At 31.5% G+C, this 20567-nt stretch overlaps 1 protein-coding gene across 1 annotated transcript; it reads left to right on the top strand.

The window, feature by feature from the left end:
* Positions 1-2695: 2695 nt before the first annotated feature.
* Positions 2696-6215, top strand: LOC132602796 (4-coumarate--CoA ligase 2-like). Its single transcript, XM_060315566.1, has 5 exons — positions 2696-3860; positions 4662-4860; positions 5216-5429; positions 5619-5721; positions 5921-6215. The coding sequence occupies exons 1-5, from the start codon at positions 2835-2837 to the stop codon at positions 6044-6046; spliced, it is 1668 nt and encodes a 555-aa protein (XP_060171549.1). The 5' UTR covers positions 2696-2834; the 3' UTR covers positions 6047-6215.
* Positions 6216-20567: the final 14352 nt, after the last annotated feature.

The raw sequence follows: 20567 nt of genomic DNA, 5'->3' as shown, positions 1-20567 counted from the left end.
CACTTTTGCAACATTTTGTTTTACTTTTGTTTGCAACTTCTTATGATATAGATTTTTGTCTTTACTCGGGAAAAAGCAAAAGAAAAAAAAAATTGCAAGTCTTGGAAAGAAACTAGTTGATGAGTTTCTCTAAAATCAGGTGGCTTGTCCATATTTAACTTTATTGTTGTATTTCTGGTTCAAAATGATGCATCATTTCATGTAGTTCATGGATAGATATGATAGAAACGAACTTTGTAGTTAACGTCCATAATGACATATAGTTCAAGTTTGGTGGACGCCTCAACTGGCTTGTCATTACTTTATGGGCTGCATGAATTTTAAAGTTATAACCTTTCTTTATGTACTTGGGAAAATTATTTGACTTAATTGTTTAAAATTTACTTTATCTTGTTGAGATTTTTTTAATGAATTAATCGACTGATCAAGTTGGATATTAAATGCAACTACCATCTCTTCCACCACCGAGAATTATGAGATGGATAGTATACCTCCATCCTTAACCGGAAGGCTAGTCTTTATCAGACTTTTATGTTTTCTATTGATAGGCTTGGACCAAGTGTTATTGCTTATGTTTCCATAAATGCTGTTTTATATGCTTTTCATGAGTCCAGGGTCTATCGGAAACAACCTCTACTTGCATAAGGTAGGGGTAAGGTCTGCGTATACTCTACCCTTTCCAGAGTCACTTGTGGGATTACAACAGATATGTTGTTATAGGCTTCGACCCTGTCTCCTAAACAATCTTAGTACATATGGCGCAAGACAATTCTACATATCGAGGTTGAGGTGTGTTTTCACGTCTTACTGTAACTGGGTTCAAGTCTTGGGAATGAATTTTTTTTTTTTTTGATAAGGAGTGTTTTCTCCTTTAATAGGTCGCTGAATTCAGATTAGTTGAACCAGTAATGTTATGAATGTCAATGTTCCATCATCTATAGACTATAGGCATAGTGTAAAGCAAGGAAAGTGGAGAGTCAAAATTGGTAAAGAGTACATAGACCACTACATCTAGCTAGACGGGATATAAGATTTTCAAAGGTTAGCATAGCATGACCTAATGGAGGTGCTTGAAAGCAAATGGACAGCTACCACTATTAGTAGCTCAAGACTAAATGACTAAAGTAATGTTTAGGATAACATTTGACAAAGAAAAAGGAATGCAATTAATTGGATTATAAAAAATTGTGGTGCCAAAGTAAATTACTTTACTTATCCAAACCAAAATAAGAAAAGGGATAGAGTATACTATATTATTTTTGTGAAACTATTCGTTCTCACAACTCATTTCAAATAAAGTTTTTCTGGAATATATATGTAAGTTGACTAAGTAAACAAAACACACATATATATATATATATGTATGCACTAATGACTAAATCTAATCAGCCATCTTTTGAATGGAAGTAGGTAAGCTGTACCAGTTGTTACATTGTGATCGAGACTATTTCAAAGTTTCGACCTAGATTTTTATTTTATTCTTGTAAAGACACATTATTACAATATTTAGTGTATTTTAAGTTATGTTTTTGACTAGTCATTATGTTAGGTGACATGTAAACTTGCAAACGTAATACCTCATATGAACCTCTATCCAAATGTGACACAGAATATTAAAACCAAATTTCAATATTTGGTTACGTTAATTTATCATAAAGGGATTTTTTTTTAGAATAATACAACCCCTAAAGTTACTCGCGAATACATATATAAATTGAAAAGAGTATTAGGTCTATATACTAATGGCGTTAAAAAAACTAATTTAGTCTTCTTGTATTACGAAGTGCAAATCTTGTATTTTAGTATACCAACCAGAGTCAAACAATTTATTAACTTTTGATAGCTTGACTAAGTATGAATTACTGTAGGCACAAGTGTTATTTGTTTCCAAATGACCCTTGATAAGTATAATTGTTAACTTTAATGATGACCAAGTTTCTATTGACATATTGACTTATTATAGTATCATAATTTTCGAAATCAATTTTGATTTACAACCAAATTGTAATCTTTCTGTTATAGCACATGCACGTGCTTGCATGAAGCTGAATTTGCAATATTGATCGGATATTTAGATATAATTGACTGCAATATTTCAATCGTAACGTAAGAACATACTCCATATTATATTATTTTTTCGACAAATATGGATGATATATATATAGTCTTTGACAGAAAAGGAAGAAACATTTTAAAGACAAATGGTACCCTGCATTATTACTATCTACAGTATATAAGTATTGAGCTTAAGTTTGCATTGGTAGTGCAAAAATATCTACATAATCAAATCATTTATTAGATAATCACAGCTACATATCTCTTGACAAACGTCAATTGATAATTTGAAAAAATGGTAGCTAACTTGCTATATCACATGTTAAAATTCATTGATATATAGTGTAAAAGCATCTTTACAGTGTCATTGTGTATATGTAAATTTTACAGCAAGCATTGATTGATAACCAAATTAAAATGGTAACTAACCTGCTATAATAGATTAAACATTGATAGTATAAAATATTTTAAGCTAGTAGTATATATAACTTAAACTTATATCTTAAATGCATAAGCACAATGAGCTGGCCAAGGTAGCTAATCCACTTTTATATACTTTTTAAATCTATTTTTTTCAGAAACTCCAAAACAGTAACCAACAATAACCCATTAATTTACTAGTTCCTCTACCATCACCTAATCATCTTGCCATTGTCTATAACTTCTTACCAATTCCCAAACAAACCAAAGATAAAGATAAAGATTCATCTTTATTATACCTCTATACCAAAAAGCTACCTTCTCTTTTCTCTCTCTCTGCAAAGCAAAAACAAAAGATTATGGAAATGATCAACAAATTAGAAAATCACCTTGATGATCAATACATTTTTCGATCAAAACTTCCTGATATTTACGTCCCAAATCATCTCCCTCTTCACAAATATTGCTTTGAAAACATCTCCCAATTCAGTTCACGCACTTGCTTGATAGATAGTGCCACGGGTGCAACGTACACCTATGCGAACGTTGAACTCACCGCCAAAAGAATTGCCCTCGGGCTCCACAAACTCGGAATTGATCAAAGACAAGTCATCATGCTCTTGCTCCCGAATTCGCCTGAATTCGTATTCGCTTTCCTCGGAGCATCTTTCCGAGGCGCGATAACCACGACTGCGAACCCATTCTACACACCGTCTGAGATCACAAAGCAAGCAAAGTCGTCGAGCGCGAAGCTCATCATAACACAATCTCATTATGTCGATAAAATAAAGTGTTACGCTGAGGAAAATGGGGTGAAAATCGTGTGCGCGGACGATACGCCGCCACCCGAGGGTTGCCTTAGTTTCACCGAGTTATTAATTACTCAATCGGATTACGATACATTTTTATCTGATAGTGTAAAAATTCTTCCGGATGACGTAGCAGCGTTGCCTTATTCGTCCGGCACGACGGGGTTGCCGAAAGGTGTGATGCTAACACATAAAGGGCTTGTAACAAGTGTGGCACAACAAGTTGATGGTGAAAACCCTAATCTTTATTTCCAGAGTGAAGATGTGATCATGTGTGTGTTGCCATTGTTTCATATTTATTCTCTCAATTCTATTTTGCTTTGTGGCCTAAGAGTTGGGGCAACTATTTTGATAATGCAAAAGTTTGAGATAAAGGGATTAATGGAGTTAGTGGAGAAGTATAAGGTGACAATTGCACCATTTGTGCCACCTATAGTTTTGGCCATTGCAAAAAGTCCATTGGTGGATGAATATGATTTGTCATCAATAAGGATGATAATGTCAGGGGCTGCACCAATGGGGAAAGAGCTTGAAGATACTGTTAGAGCTAAATTGCCGAATGCCGTACTAGGACAGGTAAAATACTACTACAAACTTTTATTCTTGCACTATTTTCATTTGTATACTATTTCATAATGTTTAAACTTCTATTGCGCTAAGAGTGTTATAGAAGAATTTTTGCACTCAACGATGTGGCCGGCCTAGTGATTGGGATGGATAAAAAACATTAATTAGATGATTTTTTCTTATTTGTCTAAGCTTTGGTAGATAAATTTACCCTGTACTTGTGCTTGTATGAGTTAACTAGTACATAATGAATAGTCGAGATGCTCGAGAGCTGGCTCGAACATCATGATCATAAGAAAAAGAGTACAGAAAATAATTTACAGTATAAGATTAAACAGATTAGTGATCTAAAAAATTAGGTACATGATATGCTATAATAAGTTAAAGCACACTTTGTGGTATAATTCTTTATGTTAAACATTGTATATAAGTTAAGCTTAAATACTAAATAGATATGGTTTCCGAGGAGAAAACAATGACAAAGCAACTATATTGAGTAGCAAGTATCAATTCTGGTAGGACGCCATTTTTTTTGCTATTCTCCATGCACCCATTTATGTCACACTCTTTTATTTTTAATGTCTTAAAAAGAATGACGTATTTCTATATTTAGAAATAATTTAATTTCTAACTTTTTAGTACATCAAATGTCTAACTTTTAGCAAACAAAACGGCATTTATGGCAAACATATAAAGCTAGGAATAGGACATGGATGGCTATTGATCAGAACCTAACATTGTGATATGCAATTAAGGCTAAAGTCTAACCTACTGTTATTACTTCTTGTGATGTGAAAATTAATTGAATAGGGATACGGGATGACTGAAGCAGGCCCAGTGTTATCAATGTGTCTAGCCTTTGCAAAACAACCGTTTGAAGTAAAATCAGGTTCCTGTGGGACTGTTGTTCGTAACGCCGAGATGAAGATCGTCGATACCCACACCGGTGCATTTCTTCCCCGGAATCATGCCGGAGAAATTTGCATTAGAGGTGATCAAATTATGAAAGGTAATATATGCGTTTCGTGTTAATTCAAATAATAAGGTAATATATGAGACAAACCCATAATATTTAATATGGGCCAACTTAATATATGTGGACCTATTGTTGTGGTTTGACCCATAATGGGCCTAAGAAGTTTCCTAATGTTTTTGGGCCCACAAAAACGCAATAGGTGGGCCGATGAGCCCATGTTCACTGGCCCAAATATGAAGTGTTTCTTTTCCAACTCCGTAGTAATTGAACTTTTATATATTGAGAGTGTAAACAATATCTGTTACGCTCACGCACGCTCATTTTTCGCATTTTGCGTAGCATATAATCTTACTTTGTTATGAAAATATTGACTTTTGAATTTGAATAGGATATCTAAATAACCCAAAAGCGACAGAGGAAACAATAGACAAAGAAGGATGGTTACATACTGGTGACGTTGGATACATAGATGAAGATGATCAAGTGTTTATAGTGGACAGGTTGAAGGAATTAATAAAATACAAAGGATATCAAGTAGCTCCTGCTGAATTAGAAGCTATGCTTATTTCCAATTCAAATATAGCTGATGCTGCTGTTGTCCCGTAAGTCCCTACTTTAGTGTAATTTGGTTTTCTCATGTTCAAAACTAAAAATAAAAAATAGGAGTAGAACTCTTTAATATTTCTTTTATAGAATAGACTGATGAAGTGTATGTCACTTATTTATATTTCTTTTCAATTGTTACAAAAAAAAATGTGTTTTGTTAGTGTAGTTAGTGGTTTGTGATACAGGATGAAAGATGAGGTTGCAGGAGAAGTTCCTGTTGCATTTGTAGTGAGAGCAAATGGTAGCAATATTTCAGAGGAAGAGATCAAGAAATTTGTATCCGAACAGGTAAATAGCATAATATTATAATTAATTCTAAGCATAGAGGAAGAAAAGCTTGCAAATTAAAAGGAGAAAAGAATACATATATCTTTCGTCAATAGAAATATATACGTATAATGCTATTGCTCCATTGCATCTGTTTCAGTTTATATGATATCATTTCTTTATAGTTCCATTAAAAAAGAATAACATCTAATTGATGCAGGTTATATTCTACAAGCGAATAAATCAAGTTTTTTTCACAGAGGCAATCCCAAAAGCTCCGTCTGGGAAAATACTTCGCAAAGATTTAAGAGCTAAGCTTGCAGCAGGCAGTCTAGCTAGTAATTGAGTACTTCTGTCATGGAGATACTATATATACTTTTGTTCTTAGTTCATCATAAATAGGAACTTGTAAAATATAAGTTAGAACGAAATTTGTATGCTTATAATTTGTACTGTATATTGAACCAAATGACTTTACCCTTTTTGGTTAATTGACTATGGTACATTGTTTACTACTCGTGTTTTTTTCTGATGACTTAGATGCATGACCAGAACCTGTGTGTTTTCTAGAATTCCAAGTTACTGTAAAATTTCTTATAAGACCATTGAATAATAACTAGAAACATTAGGTTAATATGCATGCTATTTACTAAAAATGCACGTAATAATAGGGTTTAATAAATCTTAAAAAGAAAAAATCCATGTTATGATTAGTATATAGTAATACGAGTTTTAAAAGAAATGGATCCATAAATGTGCTACCCCATATTATTCGAAACCTGGGAGGGTATTAGTTGGTTAATACACATTTGTATAAATACATATGTTGGGTGTTCGTTCTGTACCCCCTAAATTGTTTAAGAATAGTAAATTCAGGTCATGAATATGACCACAAAAATAGTTGTGGTGGGATAGAATATGGGACTCATCTTTAATTATGTATTTGAGCTCTGAAATATGAAAGAAATTCTCGAATGAGCATTTATCTTTTTAATTATGAGTCTTCTATTATGCGAATTTTAATTAATCAAGATCCCAATAAAGATATCGGATATGGTGGAACATCAAAAAGAAGTCCATGAATTATATGTAGTCTAATAATTATAAATTGACTTGGGGAAACACATGTTCTTGGCACAGCCATCTAACAACTTTGACCTACAAACTAGAACAAAAAGAGGACATATTCATTTTCTAACACTACACATGATAAAAAGCAAAGAAGTAGAAGAATATATAGAATGGCCTCCTTATATAAATGTAACAAGTAGTGACACATCAGCATCCAATAGCCGACGTGTCAATATCTTCAGTCAACTTCTAATTAATTGCTTTTTCTGTCTGCCACCTTTCACATATTCACATTTTGGGACGTTGTCTTTTGCTTTGTCGTCCTTTTTTTTAAAAAGAAAATTTACAACTTCATATTCTTTTTCGAAGTGTTGCATTTGGAAAATTGCAATGCGAAGATTTAAATAGGAAATAATTATGATAGAACTAGAGAGTAGCTTGTCTTTTACTTGTCGTAATCTCCTTTTGTGCATAGTTCATGGGATAAACGCACATGTTAACATGAAGGAGATGCCCTTTAATTTGTTGAATATGAGAAGCCTATATATCTCTACTTTTCATGACCAAAAAAAAGAAAGAAAAGAGAAGCCTATATATATCCACGTTTTCTCTTACTATAGAAAAGACAAATGACCCTATGGTAGTTGAAATTAATTAAACTGTGAAAAAAGTGCTTTCTCCTCAAAAACAAGGGAAGTATAGGCTTCTCTACAAATATTTTTGTGATAATCCAGAAATTTACGAGAGCTATTGAGGCACATTCGAAACTTTGATAGATAATGGATCTACAAATATTTTCTGTTAACTTCCCAAATCTAAGGCAAGAAATGTATATTTTGTGACGGGTATATAGTTTTATGTGACAGAGAAATTATGTAGCCCATATTGCAACCTTGTCAAATATATATTTTTTAAAAAACTGTTCATTTATTTAATAATGTTATTTATAGTCATAATAAAGAAGAAAAAAATCTCATTAGTTTTGTTTAGTAATTAAACAAATTATTAGAAACAAAAAAAAACTAAATTAACATTCTGTAAGAGTTGGTGTTTTATGACCATTGTATAGTTCATAATTTCATATCTTCACCGGCCCAATTTAGTCCAAGTAATATTTGAGCAAATCATTAACCCACCAAACTATTGCCTTCACCCATTTATATATCTACCAAATTCTGCTCAATCCGCTCATTTGAGACCCTCAGAAAATGAATAGTTCATAGAAGCGTGATGAGTATGACTAAAGATTGCTGTCGAATTGAAGTTTAATTGACAAATGCTAATTGGAATTGAAATGCTATTTTTGGGTGTGTTCTAGTTCAACTTGTTTAATTGTCTCTTATCTTAAACCAGTTGCGTAACGCTAATAATTACAAAATGTTTCGTCTCAAACGGCATATTGATTGCGATAAAAATATTCTGTTTTCCCAAAAATAAATAAATCTTCACCCATAATCTTTAGAGTTTGACACTTTTTCCTCACACCTTTATGAATGTTACGTAAATGCCTCAAATTTGACATCTTTTACATTTTTTAAATCCACTTAGCTTTCTCAATGAATGTATGCTGGGACCAAAAGTTTAGGCAGTGGGTTCTTGTATGTCAGTTTGTATGGCATATGGGATATGGCTGAAGCGCACTTGTTTGAGTACCAACAACAATGTCAGGAGTTATTTGCAATGGGTGCAACCAAAAATATCAAACAATGTTAAGCCATGATAATCGAATGCAGAATTTTTTAATATAACATATTGAAGCTAATTAAGTAAGCCTAAGTTTGATGAACAGTTCAGTGCATGAATATTGCCATATGCCCCATATCCATTGAGACTGTTAGCTGTCTCTCTCCAAATTATTTTCAAGATAGATTACATCGACAATTAGATATTCAAATTACATTTGATAAACAGTAAAACTTTAGGTCGATGCGGTAGATGTGTATAATTAAAGAATGTGAAATATCTTAAGTGGTTAACTTATTCATGTAATGGGCACTTGAGAAATCGAAGTGTCTAATAAGAACACTAGTTTATCGTGTGTTGAGATACTCAACTACTGGAACAAGCCGTAGTTCGAATGTTTAAATAAAATATGCTGATAAGTTTAAAGGGTCGTCGTAGGAGAGCTTTCACTTTAAATGTCCCACTTAAGTTTTGAGTTTTTCTAGCTGTTTCTGCCTTCCCGGAAGGGCCGGGTCGGGCCTTAAATGTAATTTCTCCATTTCAACTTCTATATCTGAGATAGTTTTATTGAACACAAAATTAATTTAGACTTTTGAAATTTGTGATATATATATATATTATATTTCTGTAGCTATAATAATCATGTTATTAAAGATAAATATGAAGTTTAAAGTTATTGTTTTCAAATACATATATAAAAACATCTCATAACAAACTAATAAAAAAATAGCGTCACATAAAATGAAATAGATGGAATAAAAGAAAATCTATAAAACTCAATCCCTTTCCTCATGAATATATTCCAAGCAGATGTCAAGTCCACCAGTTTTCTTTAGCATATATGAAATGAATGAATCAATGTCATCTCAGGAAATTGGTACATTAGATTTTTTTTTTTTTTTTTTTAAGTACATTAGATATTCAATCTTCTTTCCTGCCAGCTATGGTTCGTTTAATTTACAGCTGACCACAATTAAGTGTATATTTTGACAGTTACACAAAATGAGGCTAATATTGGAGAGTCATCTCATGTGGTTTTAATTAGTTAGGTACAATTCTATGACTAAATGACACTGACTTATTTTGTACAATAACAATGTGTGGATGCCACTGATAACATATACTTATATAGAGACGCAATCAAGAAAAGATGGAAAACTAATAATATTGTCAGAGCTTCTAACGTACAAATTAAAACCAAAACACATAGTACAATAATTATATACAAAAAATAGGAAATGTCAATTTGACATGACGGAAGTAGCCGTGATTATGTCAATAGCTAAGAAACAACATCACAATGACTATTAGCTATCAATATAAATAGAGAAACACTAACTGAATCAGATGATCAATTATTTTGCGTTTATCCCGTTAACACATCAATTATTTATCTATCTATCAAGCTTAGTGACTATCAAATGAGTTGAAACTTCAAGCTGTAGTGGTTTTAGAGAAACTATGTCCTCAAAGATTCTTTTCGAGGTTTTTGCTTAAATTTATTTGATGTGGTTTAACTCGACACGAAATTTAAAAAAGAAATAATTAAACCTTTTGACAAAAAATTTCATAATAGTTTGTTTGATTATAAGAATTTTAGAACTAGCCATCTTAAATAAATATGACATAATTAATATTTATATGACTTTTGAAATGTGCATGCCTTTTTACCTTTCTGGAAAGTCCTAGTAAAGAAAGAGTGTCAAATTTTCTTTATTTTTCCCTTTCCATTTCTCAAAAACTTTATTTTGCTTTTCCTATTTCTCTTGTCCCTTAATAGACGGCGCAATGAAAAGATTGTACTTGTGAAAACTTTACTTTTAAATGCATGCATGGATAATGACCAGCTGTTGCAATTTGGATAGTGTTTAGGGTTTGGCCCATGACTAATGCCTTGTTATTAGAGAGATCTAGTAGAGATAATCTAATTTACGACATTTCTACCCTTGAAAAGTGGGGGTCCTTTTCACTTAATTTGTAATTGAAGAATGGCTTTCAAGAGTAAGATAGGCCAATATCATATGTAAAATTATTTCCCAATCCTTTTAAAGTCTTAATAACTTTTACATTTTCTTGATCAAATAACACTTTTAAATCACATCATATGATTACGAATATTTTTTACTTCCCAAACAATTATTCGTTTCTTAGTTTCTAATACTTAGTATCAACACATCACAATCTTCGCCGACTTAGGACTCGTCTCCTTGTTCAACTAGGATCTCATTGCCTATGTATTTATTGTTTGTCTATTAGCTATCTAGGACTCCGATGTATATAACATACACCCATTGATGTGTAACGTAAAATAACAAAGCCTTTGTATATCTTTATATATCTTCTTCTACCTGTGTCTCTGCCAAGATTTAAGTAATTTACAACATTAAATAAGAAAGGTTTAAATAAGAAAGCTTATTTTATGTTTGTGTCGAGTAACACCAACAAACTTCAGTAATGAGCGGTGCAGCCATTTATAATGAAAAGCTTTGGTATGAAATATGTACTCTGTTTTGTGGCCAAATTCTTGATGTCTAGTTTCTTTGAATTGTCTTTTGATGCTTTGATTGTGTTTTTCAACTTAAAGAACTTTATTTGGTTATTTGTAGGATCAAGCTTCTTATATGACACGTAATATCAAGCTGCTAAACGTATAGCTTTTATAGGATCATACTTTTATGATATACTAGTCTCTATTATACGTGCCTCGCACGAATAGTCTTAACAATTAATGTAAAATATATAATTTAAAGAATTGTGAATATAGCTGGGGAAAAACTTTTATCTTAGTTAATTTCTTAAAATTCAAAGAAATAATTATTTTGATTGAAAAGTTACATGATACTTAATGAGTAAGTAGGAGTCCTTTTAGAAATCAACTTAAGTTAATACTATGATTTTAATCAATGTGGGAATTACTGCAAAGTTAGACATAATTCCCAAATCACCATAAAGGTTTAGGATTCTAATTTCAATTGTAGTCAAATAACAACCTTTTAGTTAAATTTGAGGTCCTAGAATCTTTAATTTTACAATTATATCCAATATTGAATTGCTTCTTTAAAGGTATTTTAGTTCTTAAAAGGTATAAAAGTCGTTAAATATTTGAAAGATATTTTGGTCAACCAACATTTATATTTGTGCTTTTATAATAACTAGTTTCTACGAACGTGTGTTGCGCGTTATTCCATATCAATTACCACAAAAAATGTTAGGTAAGTAGTACTTCTAATTACATTATATTTAAATATCTACTCTAAATACAAGTTAATTCTTATTATCTAATATGGTTGATTTACTATATTAGAAGCAAATATTTAATAATTTTCTAATTAGGAGAGGCAACTTGTGGTGGCAATAGCATAAAGCGGCAGAGACCTCTAAACATAAATAATAAAGTTGAAAATAAAAAATATAATAATAGAGAGAACTAATATCTTTTGAGAAGTTTGCCGAGTTTTATTATCTTCTTTTTGAAGAAGCAGTACCAACACTTACGATGAAGAATGTGAAACATAAACAACTCTTCTCCGACAATGTATAACTTAAGTTGACCTCGCACTAAACAAAAAAAGAATAAATTTCTAATTTCCAAAATCGTCTTAGCTAAACCTCTAGAAGAGGTCTTTTTTTTTTTCTTTTCATTAATGACTTTTTTTTTTTTTAAACATAGAAGTGTTTGGCTAGCATTTCAAATTAAAGAGTGCAATTCCTGTAGAAGAAAAAAAGGAGATCAAAGGATTAATTAGTACAGTTAGTAGGTAGTTCAAAAATAGGATTTGTAAGTTAGTAGTTAGTATCATTAGACGACACTGTTATTGTTAGTAGTAATAATAAAGTTAGGTAGTTTAATAGAAATAGAATTAATAATTATTAGTAACGTTAGTAATAATAGTAAGGTAGGTAGTTCAATCGAAATAGAATTAGTAATTCCTAATTAGTAACGTTAGTAGTAATAGTAAGGGTATTAAAGTCGTTCAATACGTTAAGACTTTTTTGGTCAATCAACATTTATATTTATGCTTTTAAAATAATATAGATGTAGATATGTAATATCTAAATACTAAAAGTGTAGCTTATAAAGAAAATCACAACTTATTCTATTAGTACAAGATTTATTTATGACTTAATCTATTGGCTTTATTATTTTATGTTATTATTATGCTTTATTCCCATAGAATCAATTGCAATTTTCTTTCATGATCGGAGTCTTGTTGCAATTCCACGATTTCCTTCACTCCTGTTAATCTGCTTTTCCTTTCCCTTCCCTTTGTAGTAATTATTTCAACAATTATTGTTAAAAACAAAACATCAAGTCACCAGTCCTGTGACAGTGCTGCATATGAATGATGAAAAAGTTAGAAACTAAGGAAAACAAGTGTTAAGAGCTAACTATTTTGTGTAGACTAGTGTACGATGAATTAACATATTAGACCAACACGTGCTTTAGAAATGGAGTGAGTGGGCTATGATATATTCTTTTAGCCTCTAACTTTGAACATAATATATTCTTTAAAACCACCATGTGGAAGTAACAGAAAGATCATTTGTTATGCTGATTTCATTTTTATGCCCTTAATTATAGTTCTCGATGAACTAGAGAAAAAGCATACTCAGATGTTCACTCTTTCAATTGGTAGTTAAATACAACATGGAATTGAATTTTTTTGCGGGCCTGAAATTAAAATTAGTATGGCAATAACAATGGCGTGGAGAAAGGACGAAAATGTTTAAGAGTTCTCACAGATAATTAATTACATGGGTGTCAAACGGAAGATTGAAGTGTTCGTGTGTGTATTTGGGACATTGTTTGGTACTTTTAATTTATTAAATATTGATTCTTAATTCTGTTACTACCAAAGCATATATGTTCCAAAAACTTCAACTTTCTTCCCTGGATAAGGATATTCTTTTAAATTCACGCGGAAACAATTTTAAATTCGTGTGAAAACAAGTTCATGTACATTTATATTTTTCAATGACAATAAATAAAATATATCTCAAATAATTCTCGATATTGGATTGTATCTACCATATTATATTTTTTGAGATTACTAAACTTTACGTTGTGCTATCAAAAGGGATATAAGTGTCGATAATCATAGTAATGGTCAGATGGAGCAACCGCCAGAAATATTGTCAATAGGAAATATTAGGTGAGATATGCTTCATTACATTTTGAAGTAAAAAAGCCATCACATGTATTTAATTAAATTTTGATTGATCATCTTCGTAGATTCAGAAAATATCAATCATCTTAATCCCGACAAGCGACTTACTTTACAATGATCCACATTACTCATCCACATAAACTTGTATTTTATCTGTCATGTATGATTATTTACTCAATTCTTTATTTTAATAATATTGCTCCCTCCGTCTCAATTTATGTGATATAATTTGACTGAGCACGAAGTTTAAGAAATAAATGAAGACTTTTGAATCTTGTGGTCTAAAATAAGTCAAAGATATTTGTGTGGTTATAGATTATCTCGTTAAGCGTGAAAAGTAAAGTTTAAGGTTAAATTGTTGCCAAAAGGAAATGTATCATTTTTTTTTTTACTGATTAAAAAGAAAAGTGTATTGCATAAATTGGGACAGAGAGAGCAATATTATTTAATAAAATGTGCACGGTTAATAAAATCCAACAGGTTTATCGCTCCCAGGGGGTGCAAATTCATAATAGGCATATAGAAATTATTGTACGTCAAATAACATCAAAAGTGTTGGTTTCAGAAGATGGAATGTCTAATGTTTTTTCACCCTAATTCATGGCAAAAGAAGAACACTAGTACTACAAAAAGAAGGGCACTGTCCATGAATAATGTATCAAAGAGATAAAACAAAGTTGGATTTCAACATCACAAGACGGGGATTAGTACATGACACTAACACTCGAGGGGATGAGGTTTTATCTTCCTTCGTGTGATCTTATCCATTTAACTATAACCATTGAAATTCACATGAAGAAAAGAACTAGAGAATGAAGTGGCTTGAGCTAAGTCAAAAGATATGGGAAAAAGGTTCAAATATACTCCTCAACTTTGCGATGTAGAGCAGATATACATCTCGTTAAAAAAGTGATGCATATATACCCCTCTGTTAAAAAATAGTGCAAATATATATAATGACAAAGTTAAAGATATATCAAAGTTGACGAATATATTGTTACCTATATTGTTTCATGACTCATCATTTACATATGGCCACTTCTTAAATGTCATAAAAATCCGACAACACACAAACATGTCCACTAGACCACTACACCTTGGATCAGTTTTCTTCATAGGAATTCCAATCTGTATGTAAGAAAACTAGAGGCACCACCTCCAATTCACTGTTCTACCTAAACCTCTGCCATTTTCCCATGTGACTCTCTCTCTCTATGTTTTTATTTTTCTTTTCCAAATTCTTCTGCTGCTATATTTTGTTTTATATGGTTACTATGCAGGTGTACTTTGCCGAAATATAGTAAATCTAAGACATGCGCCGCATGAATCTTTAGATTTACACGCAATTTTTGGCAAATTTATTTATTACTCAAAGGAAAAACTTTAGAATTATTGATTTCTTCTTTTCATTCTTGATTTAACCATTCGGTCTTTGAAGCTTAATTATTATATTTTGGCTTCACATCAGGTAGATTCACTAAAGAAGGTAAAACACTCCTTACTGAACGATAGTATGTATATAACATATTTAAATAGAAAATAAACAAATTCTATTTTTAAAAAATCCTATTTTAGGTGGATTTAAAATGAATAAGAATTAAGAAATAGGATTTTAGGGAAAAGATTAAGGCATGTCTTTTGGAGTTGGTCACGCCCTCCGGAAGATCGGGGTAGCTCGCTTCGCTTATCACCTTCGTCTTTCGCCAGGGTGAACGACAGCCAGATTGAGAAGGCGCACTTCATTCCCAAGCAGGGAGGGTTTGAACGAGAACCCGGGATGTTAGCGATTAGTCAGTCTCATCTGCCTCCCCGGTTCCACGTGCGAACCACACAAGGATTTTCAGTCCAGCTGAGCTACCTGAACCACTTTGAAATAAGTCTTCTTTCTTTATGTAATTTGTCCTTTATCGTTCTAGCAGCTGTCAAAGGTTTCTTGTCTGGGCTCGTAGTACCTGCTAGCGCGGCTACCCAGTAGGGGCCAGGAAGGCTTTGATGACTCAAATATACTATTACTCTTAGATTTCGAATTTGAAACCTCTAGTTATAAGAGCAGAGGGATCTTAATTATCCCAAACATACATCCCTCGGTGGTAGAATTATTGATTTCAACTTGTAGGTGAAATCGTAATGTCATTTATGCTAGTAAAATACAACACTACTTATTGTTTTTATGCCATTTAAGTTATATATATCATTTGTATAAATAATTTCTTAACACTATCATGTTATCTAAAAGATATCTACAGGTAAACCTCTTTAAAATTATAGAATATATTTACAGGTAAACCTCCTTAAAATTATGGGATCATAATCTTGAAAAACATATTCCTTGCTATGTACCAAGTAAAAATGAAATAATTTAATATATATATATATATATATATATAGTGAGCTTAAACTCTTAAATAATCTAACATGCCTTCAACTTATTATTAAAAAGTTTTTAAGTTATTAAAGGGAGTAAGAGAAAACCATCAGTTTCATACAATATGTGAAATCTCCACACTATTCTAACCAAGTAAATATTGCTCCAAGCTCACTTTATTGTCTTTTAGCTTGGATCGGACATAAAAACCAGGACCCCCTGATGGTACAAAAGAAAAACATATACCATCATACTATATAAAAATTAATATAGGAATTAGTGGCGGATTCTATTTGTGGTTAGTACTATTTAATAATGGGATTAGTGATGGATTATTAAAAATTTTGTTACCTGAGGGCTATTTACCTATAGATTATCAAAATATCCTGCTAGCTATGAACTATTAGCTACATATTAGCAATAAATTTCGTAGCGTTTTTTTTTTCTTTTTTTAGTGTCAATCGAGCTCCATTTTATTTATATTTTATGATATTGGTTATATAGTCTTATCGAAAAGAATTGATGTCTTTGCCTTGGAATCTGAAGGCCTAAGTATATTCAAACTGGTGCTATATATTAATTATCAGATTATGTTGTGTCTGTTGATAACAAAGTCAGAAGTCATCGCAATTATAGCCGACAAGGCAAGATGATTATGATTAATGTCACAAACAATTAAGAAATATATTAGTAACTTTTTATGCCAGGAGAGCCCATCCCTTTTTATTAGAGAGAGCAAATAGTGGGATTGATTTCCCTGTGTTTCTACAGTTTAAGGCACATCCCCATGTGCTTTGGCTCAGTTATCTTCTTCCCTAGTGGATTTGATCAAATGCCAATTTTGACTCACAAAAATAAAAATAAAGAAAAGAAGATAATGAGTATAAATTTGATAGTTTATGTGATTGGAATTGACTTCACTTCAGATCCATAATTTACCTAGATGCATGGCCAAGTATTCTTAATTAGTCATTTCCCTTTAAAATTATTATCTTAGTTCACTTCTTATCACTAAAAAGTTGCAGAATATCACGGGTTTGCTAAGTAATAACACACAATTACATACATAACAAATAGAGAAGAAGAAATAACAAACGGTTTAACGATTTTTGGCTACGCCTAAGGTCTCGTGATCTGTAAATTAAAACAAAGAGAGTTTTTCACTGTGAAAGAAAAATAGTGCAAAACATTCCAAATTTAAATCACCTTTATATATCCCAAATATTTTCCAGATTCACCATTGACCAAAGGGCTTCAAAACTCCTTAGGTTATAGCGCCAACTTAGCACAAACTTAGTGCGACACGAATATCATTAATTTCTCTAATTTAGATAAGGTCGCAATTCAAATCCACCTGAATTCATGATGATACAACTAGCAAAAAGAATCTCGTACAATCAGGATGCAATTTATGGAGTTTAATCACTAATTCTCTGATTTATACTAATGATTATATTGCTATTTTTGTTTACAAAAAGAAATCAATTTTATACTTTTTTATATGGATTTTAAATTCTCAAAATGAATATATAGTTAGAATAATAATTTTATGGTCTGACATTTCCTAATAATTAACGGATCCAGTTGATTCCTGTAAAGCGTAAAGCAGTAAATATTTGTCGATATATTTTAGGTTAATTAATCGAGTTGAATGTACGACCAACATGAGTTGTGGTGTGATGGATAAGATTTTCCCACTGTTAATCAGAAATTTCAGATTAAAATCCTGAAATTAAAAAATAAATTCTATTAGAGAGCGTATTTCTCTTAAATAAGTCTTATGCAACCATAATTTGAATTAATCGACACCTCAATGTAACGCCAATAGGAAACAAATAGTAAAGTTGAATGTACAAGTTGGGTGCAAACTGCAAAGGAAGGGAAAAACACTTGGGGCCTGGGGGGCATACATGCAAGATAATGGAAGGGACCCATAGGGAGGGTAATATAATGAACCGAGTACGTACTATAAGTCACATCCACATTTCCTAGAAATGAACTAAAGTTTCGAACTTGTCCTTTTCTAGCTCTGAATTTTAGTTAGTTAACAAATGGCATCAATGACATTATAATGGACAATGAATGAATGATCATAATCATATGATGAATTCATGGTTCTACTGTGCCAAGAAATTGATGATCCCCAAGTGATCCTGTCAGTGCTGAAATAATTATTTAACCGTATAACTAGTAACTACAACTAATTAATAGCATAAAATTAAAGGGTGAACTTATTTTCACAGCCCAAGTCCATTACTTTGTTTATTTCAGGCGTAAGCCCACACAAATTTGTCTTTTGAGCTACGCCATATTAAGCTTCAAAGAGTGCTTACCGTAAGAATTTGAGTTATGTTTTATAAAACTTTTTACTTTTCTCTCCTATTCCTGTGTGAAATTCGCCTAAGGTATCATGTTTCGAAGCTTGCCATCCTAAAAATCCGCTAGTCCTGCTTGACCCGTCCTCCATCAGGGATAAGATTTAATTTTCGATTAAAGCATTGACATAGCTTTTCTCTTTTACATATAATACATAGAGCTTTAGGGGACTCCTAGAATGAGATTTAACTTATTGATATCCTAATTAGTATCAGTCAAATTCGAACTTTTCAAAGATATTGTGGGGATGTTTGTCAAATTCTTCAAAAATATAAACTTTTAGAGGATTCGATACGGAAGGTAGCATTTATGGAGACTTGAAAAATATGGATTTTGAACTATACAAATTATAATTAATATGATAACGAGATTGGAGGTGCAGTACTCTGTTAGTACATGAATGGATTTATGCATGCTCATGGACCCAACAAGGTATCCTTGTTAAATACAAGAAAAATAAATTTGTGATGAGATATTTATGATAAATAATTCCGTTATTCAGGTCCTCTCTGGAATATGCACATTTCTTTCAATCTTTTCCGTCCGGTCAATTCATTATTTCTAATTTTCTGATTTTGGATTAAATATCCTATAGTCTTGATTCTGGATTAAGAAAATAAATCTACAATTATAACGACTTTGTCCAGATATTGTTGATAAGTAGCAGACAAATCTTGATTTAAAAAGTTGTTAATTAAGGTTAAGGTTTTTATTGGGAATTAAATCCAACATGCATTAATGTAGCTCTATCCTGCAAAGGAAGAGGTAAGGTATGCGTACATTCTACCCTCTCCAGATCTCACTTGTGAAATTACACTGAATATGTTATTATTGTAACTATGAACAACTTTAAAAAGTGAGAAAATGAACATGACTTGCTTACTTAAAGTTAAAGCACATGTTCAAATTAAAACAATACTCATCACTAGCTAGCCCCCCTAAAAATATTAGGGCTACAAAGCAAATCATTAAAATGATACTGTTACACATGACACATTATGATAAATTAGAGGCAGGGTGCACATAGAAAATGAAACATGTTTAGGACTACTTGGTACAACATGACATGCATCTGTACACCATAAGGTATTTTATCTAATCCTAAGAGACAAATAGAGAAAAAGGTCAATTATTTTATTGCAGAATTTGTCTAGTCAAGGCAGTTTATCTTAATCACTAATTACTTCTTTAATGGGAAAATCAATTGCAATATCGTAGAAGCCTATTTGTCCCAAGGTGATAAAGGAAGCTAATAAGCTAAAAACAAAGTGTTGATTGGACTACAGATTAGATGGCCTATTCAAATAGGTTCACAACTAAAAGGAAAATAAACAAAGGAGAGTTATGAGGTAGAAAAAAAGGAGCTCAAAAAAAGGGGTACTCCCCCCTTTTAATTTATATGACGTAAGTACTTTCTTTTTAAAATATCTTAAAAAGAATGATAATTTTTTATATTTAAAAATTATTTAATTTTAATTTTTTATTTATCTTTAATAAGATGATTTATAATTACATAAAAAATTAACAGACATAATATCTTGGGAAATCTGTTTTTTTTTTTTTTAATATATGAAGTTGTATTGAACATGGCAGTAACCTGGAAATTTTATCGGACCGACAAGAGGGTCGCATGCTGCCTTTAGTGGAGGCGACAACCCTTTGATTCCCCACTGATTTTTGCAGCTAATTTGTCAATCTCTTATTCTTAAACATCCCATCAAATTTCTTCTCTTCTTCAAATCATTTTTAACAAAATTATTTTTCACCAAAGGGTTTAAAAAAAGAAATAGTTATCTTATATAAATTGATAATATAAAATAATTTTCTATTATCAACATATCTTAACATGTCATAACAAATTATTTGTGTTAATTTTCAGGCTAATAACCTGTGCTATGCGTAGTCAACTTGTAGTTGTTTTCTTTAAACGATCTAAGAGCTTAAGTAAACGATCAAGATTATGTAGTATGCGTAAAATTATACTTTTATGTATAAAATTAAAATTATTTTTATGTGTGTATAGTAGATGTTGAATTTTTTAGCTTATTCGTATGTCCACTTCTTTATATTTTTTAACCCTCTTAGAGAAAGTCCTGACTCCGCCACTAAGTATAAACTTATATTTCATCCACTATGATGAGTATATCCAAATATTAAGCCTTTTGCTCTTCTTATAATTCACGACATTTGCCTTCTTGTTTCTC

The sequence above is a fragment of the Lycium barbarum genome, chromosome 7, assembly GCF_019175385.1.
Source record: "Lycium barbarum isolate Lr01 chromosome 7, ASM1917538v2, whole genome shotgun sequence".
Taxonomy (NCBI): Eukaryota; Viridiplantae; Streptophyta; class Magnoliopsida; order Solanales; family Solanaceae; genus Lycium; species Lycium barbarum.
This window is presented reverse-complemented; position numbering and strand designations above follow the sequence as displayed.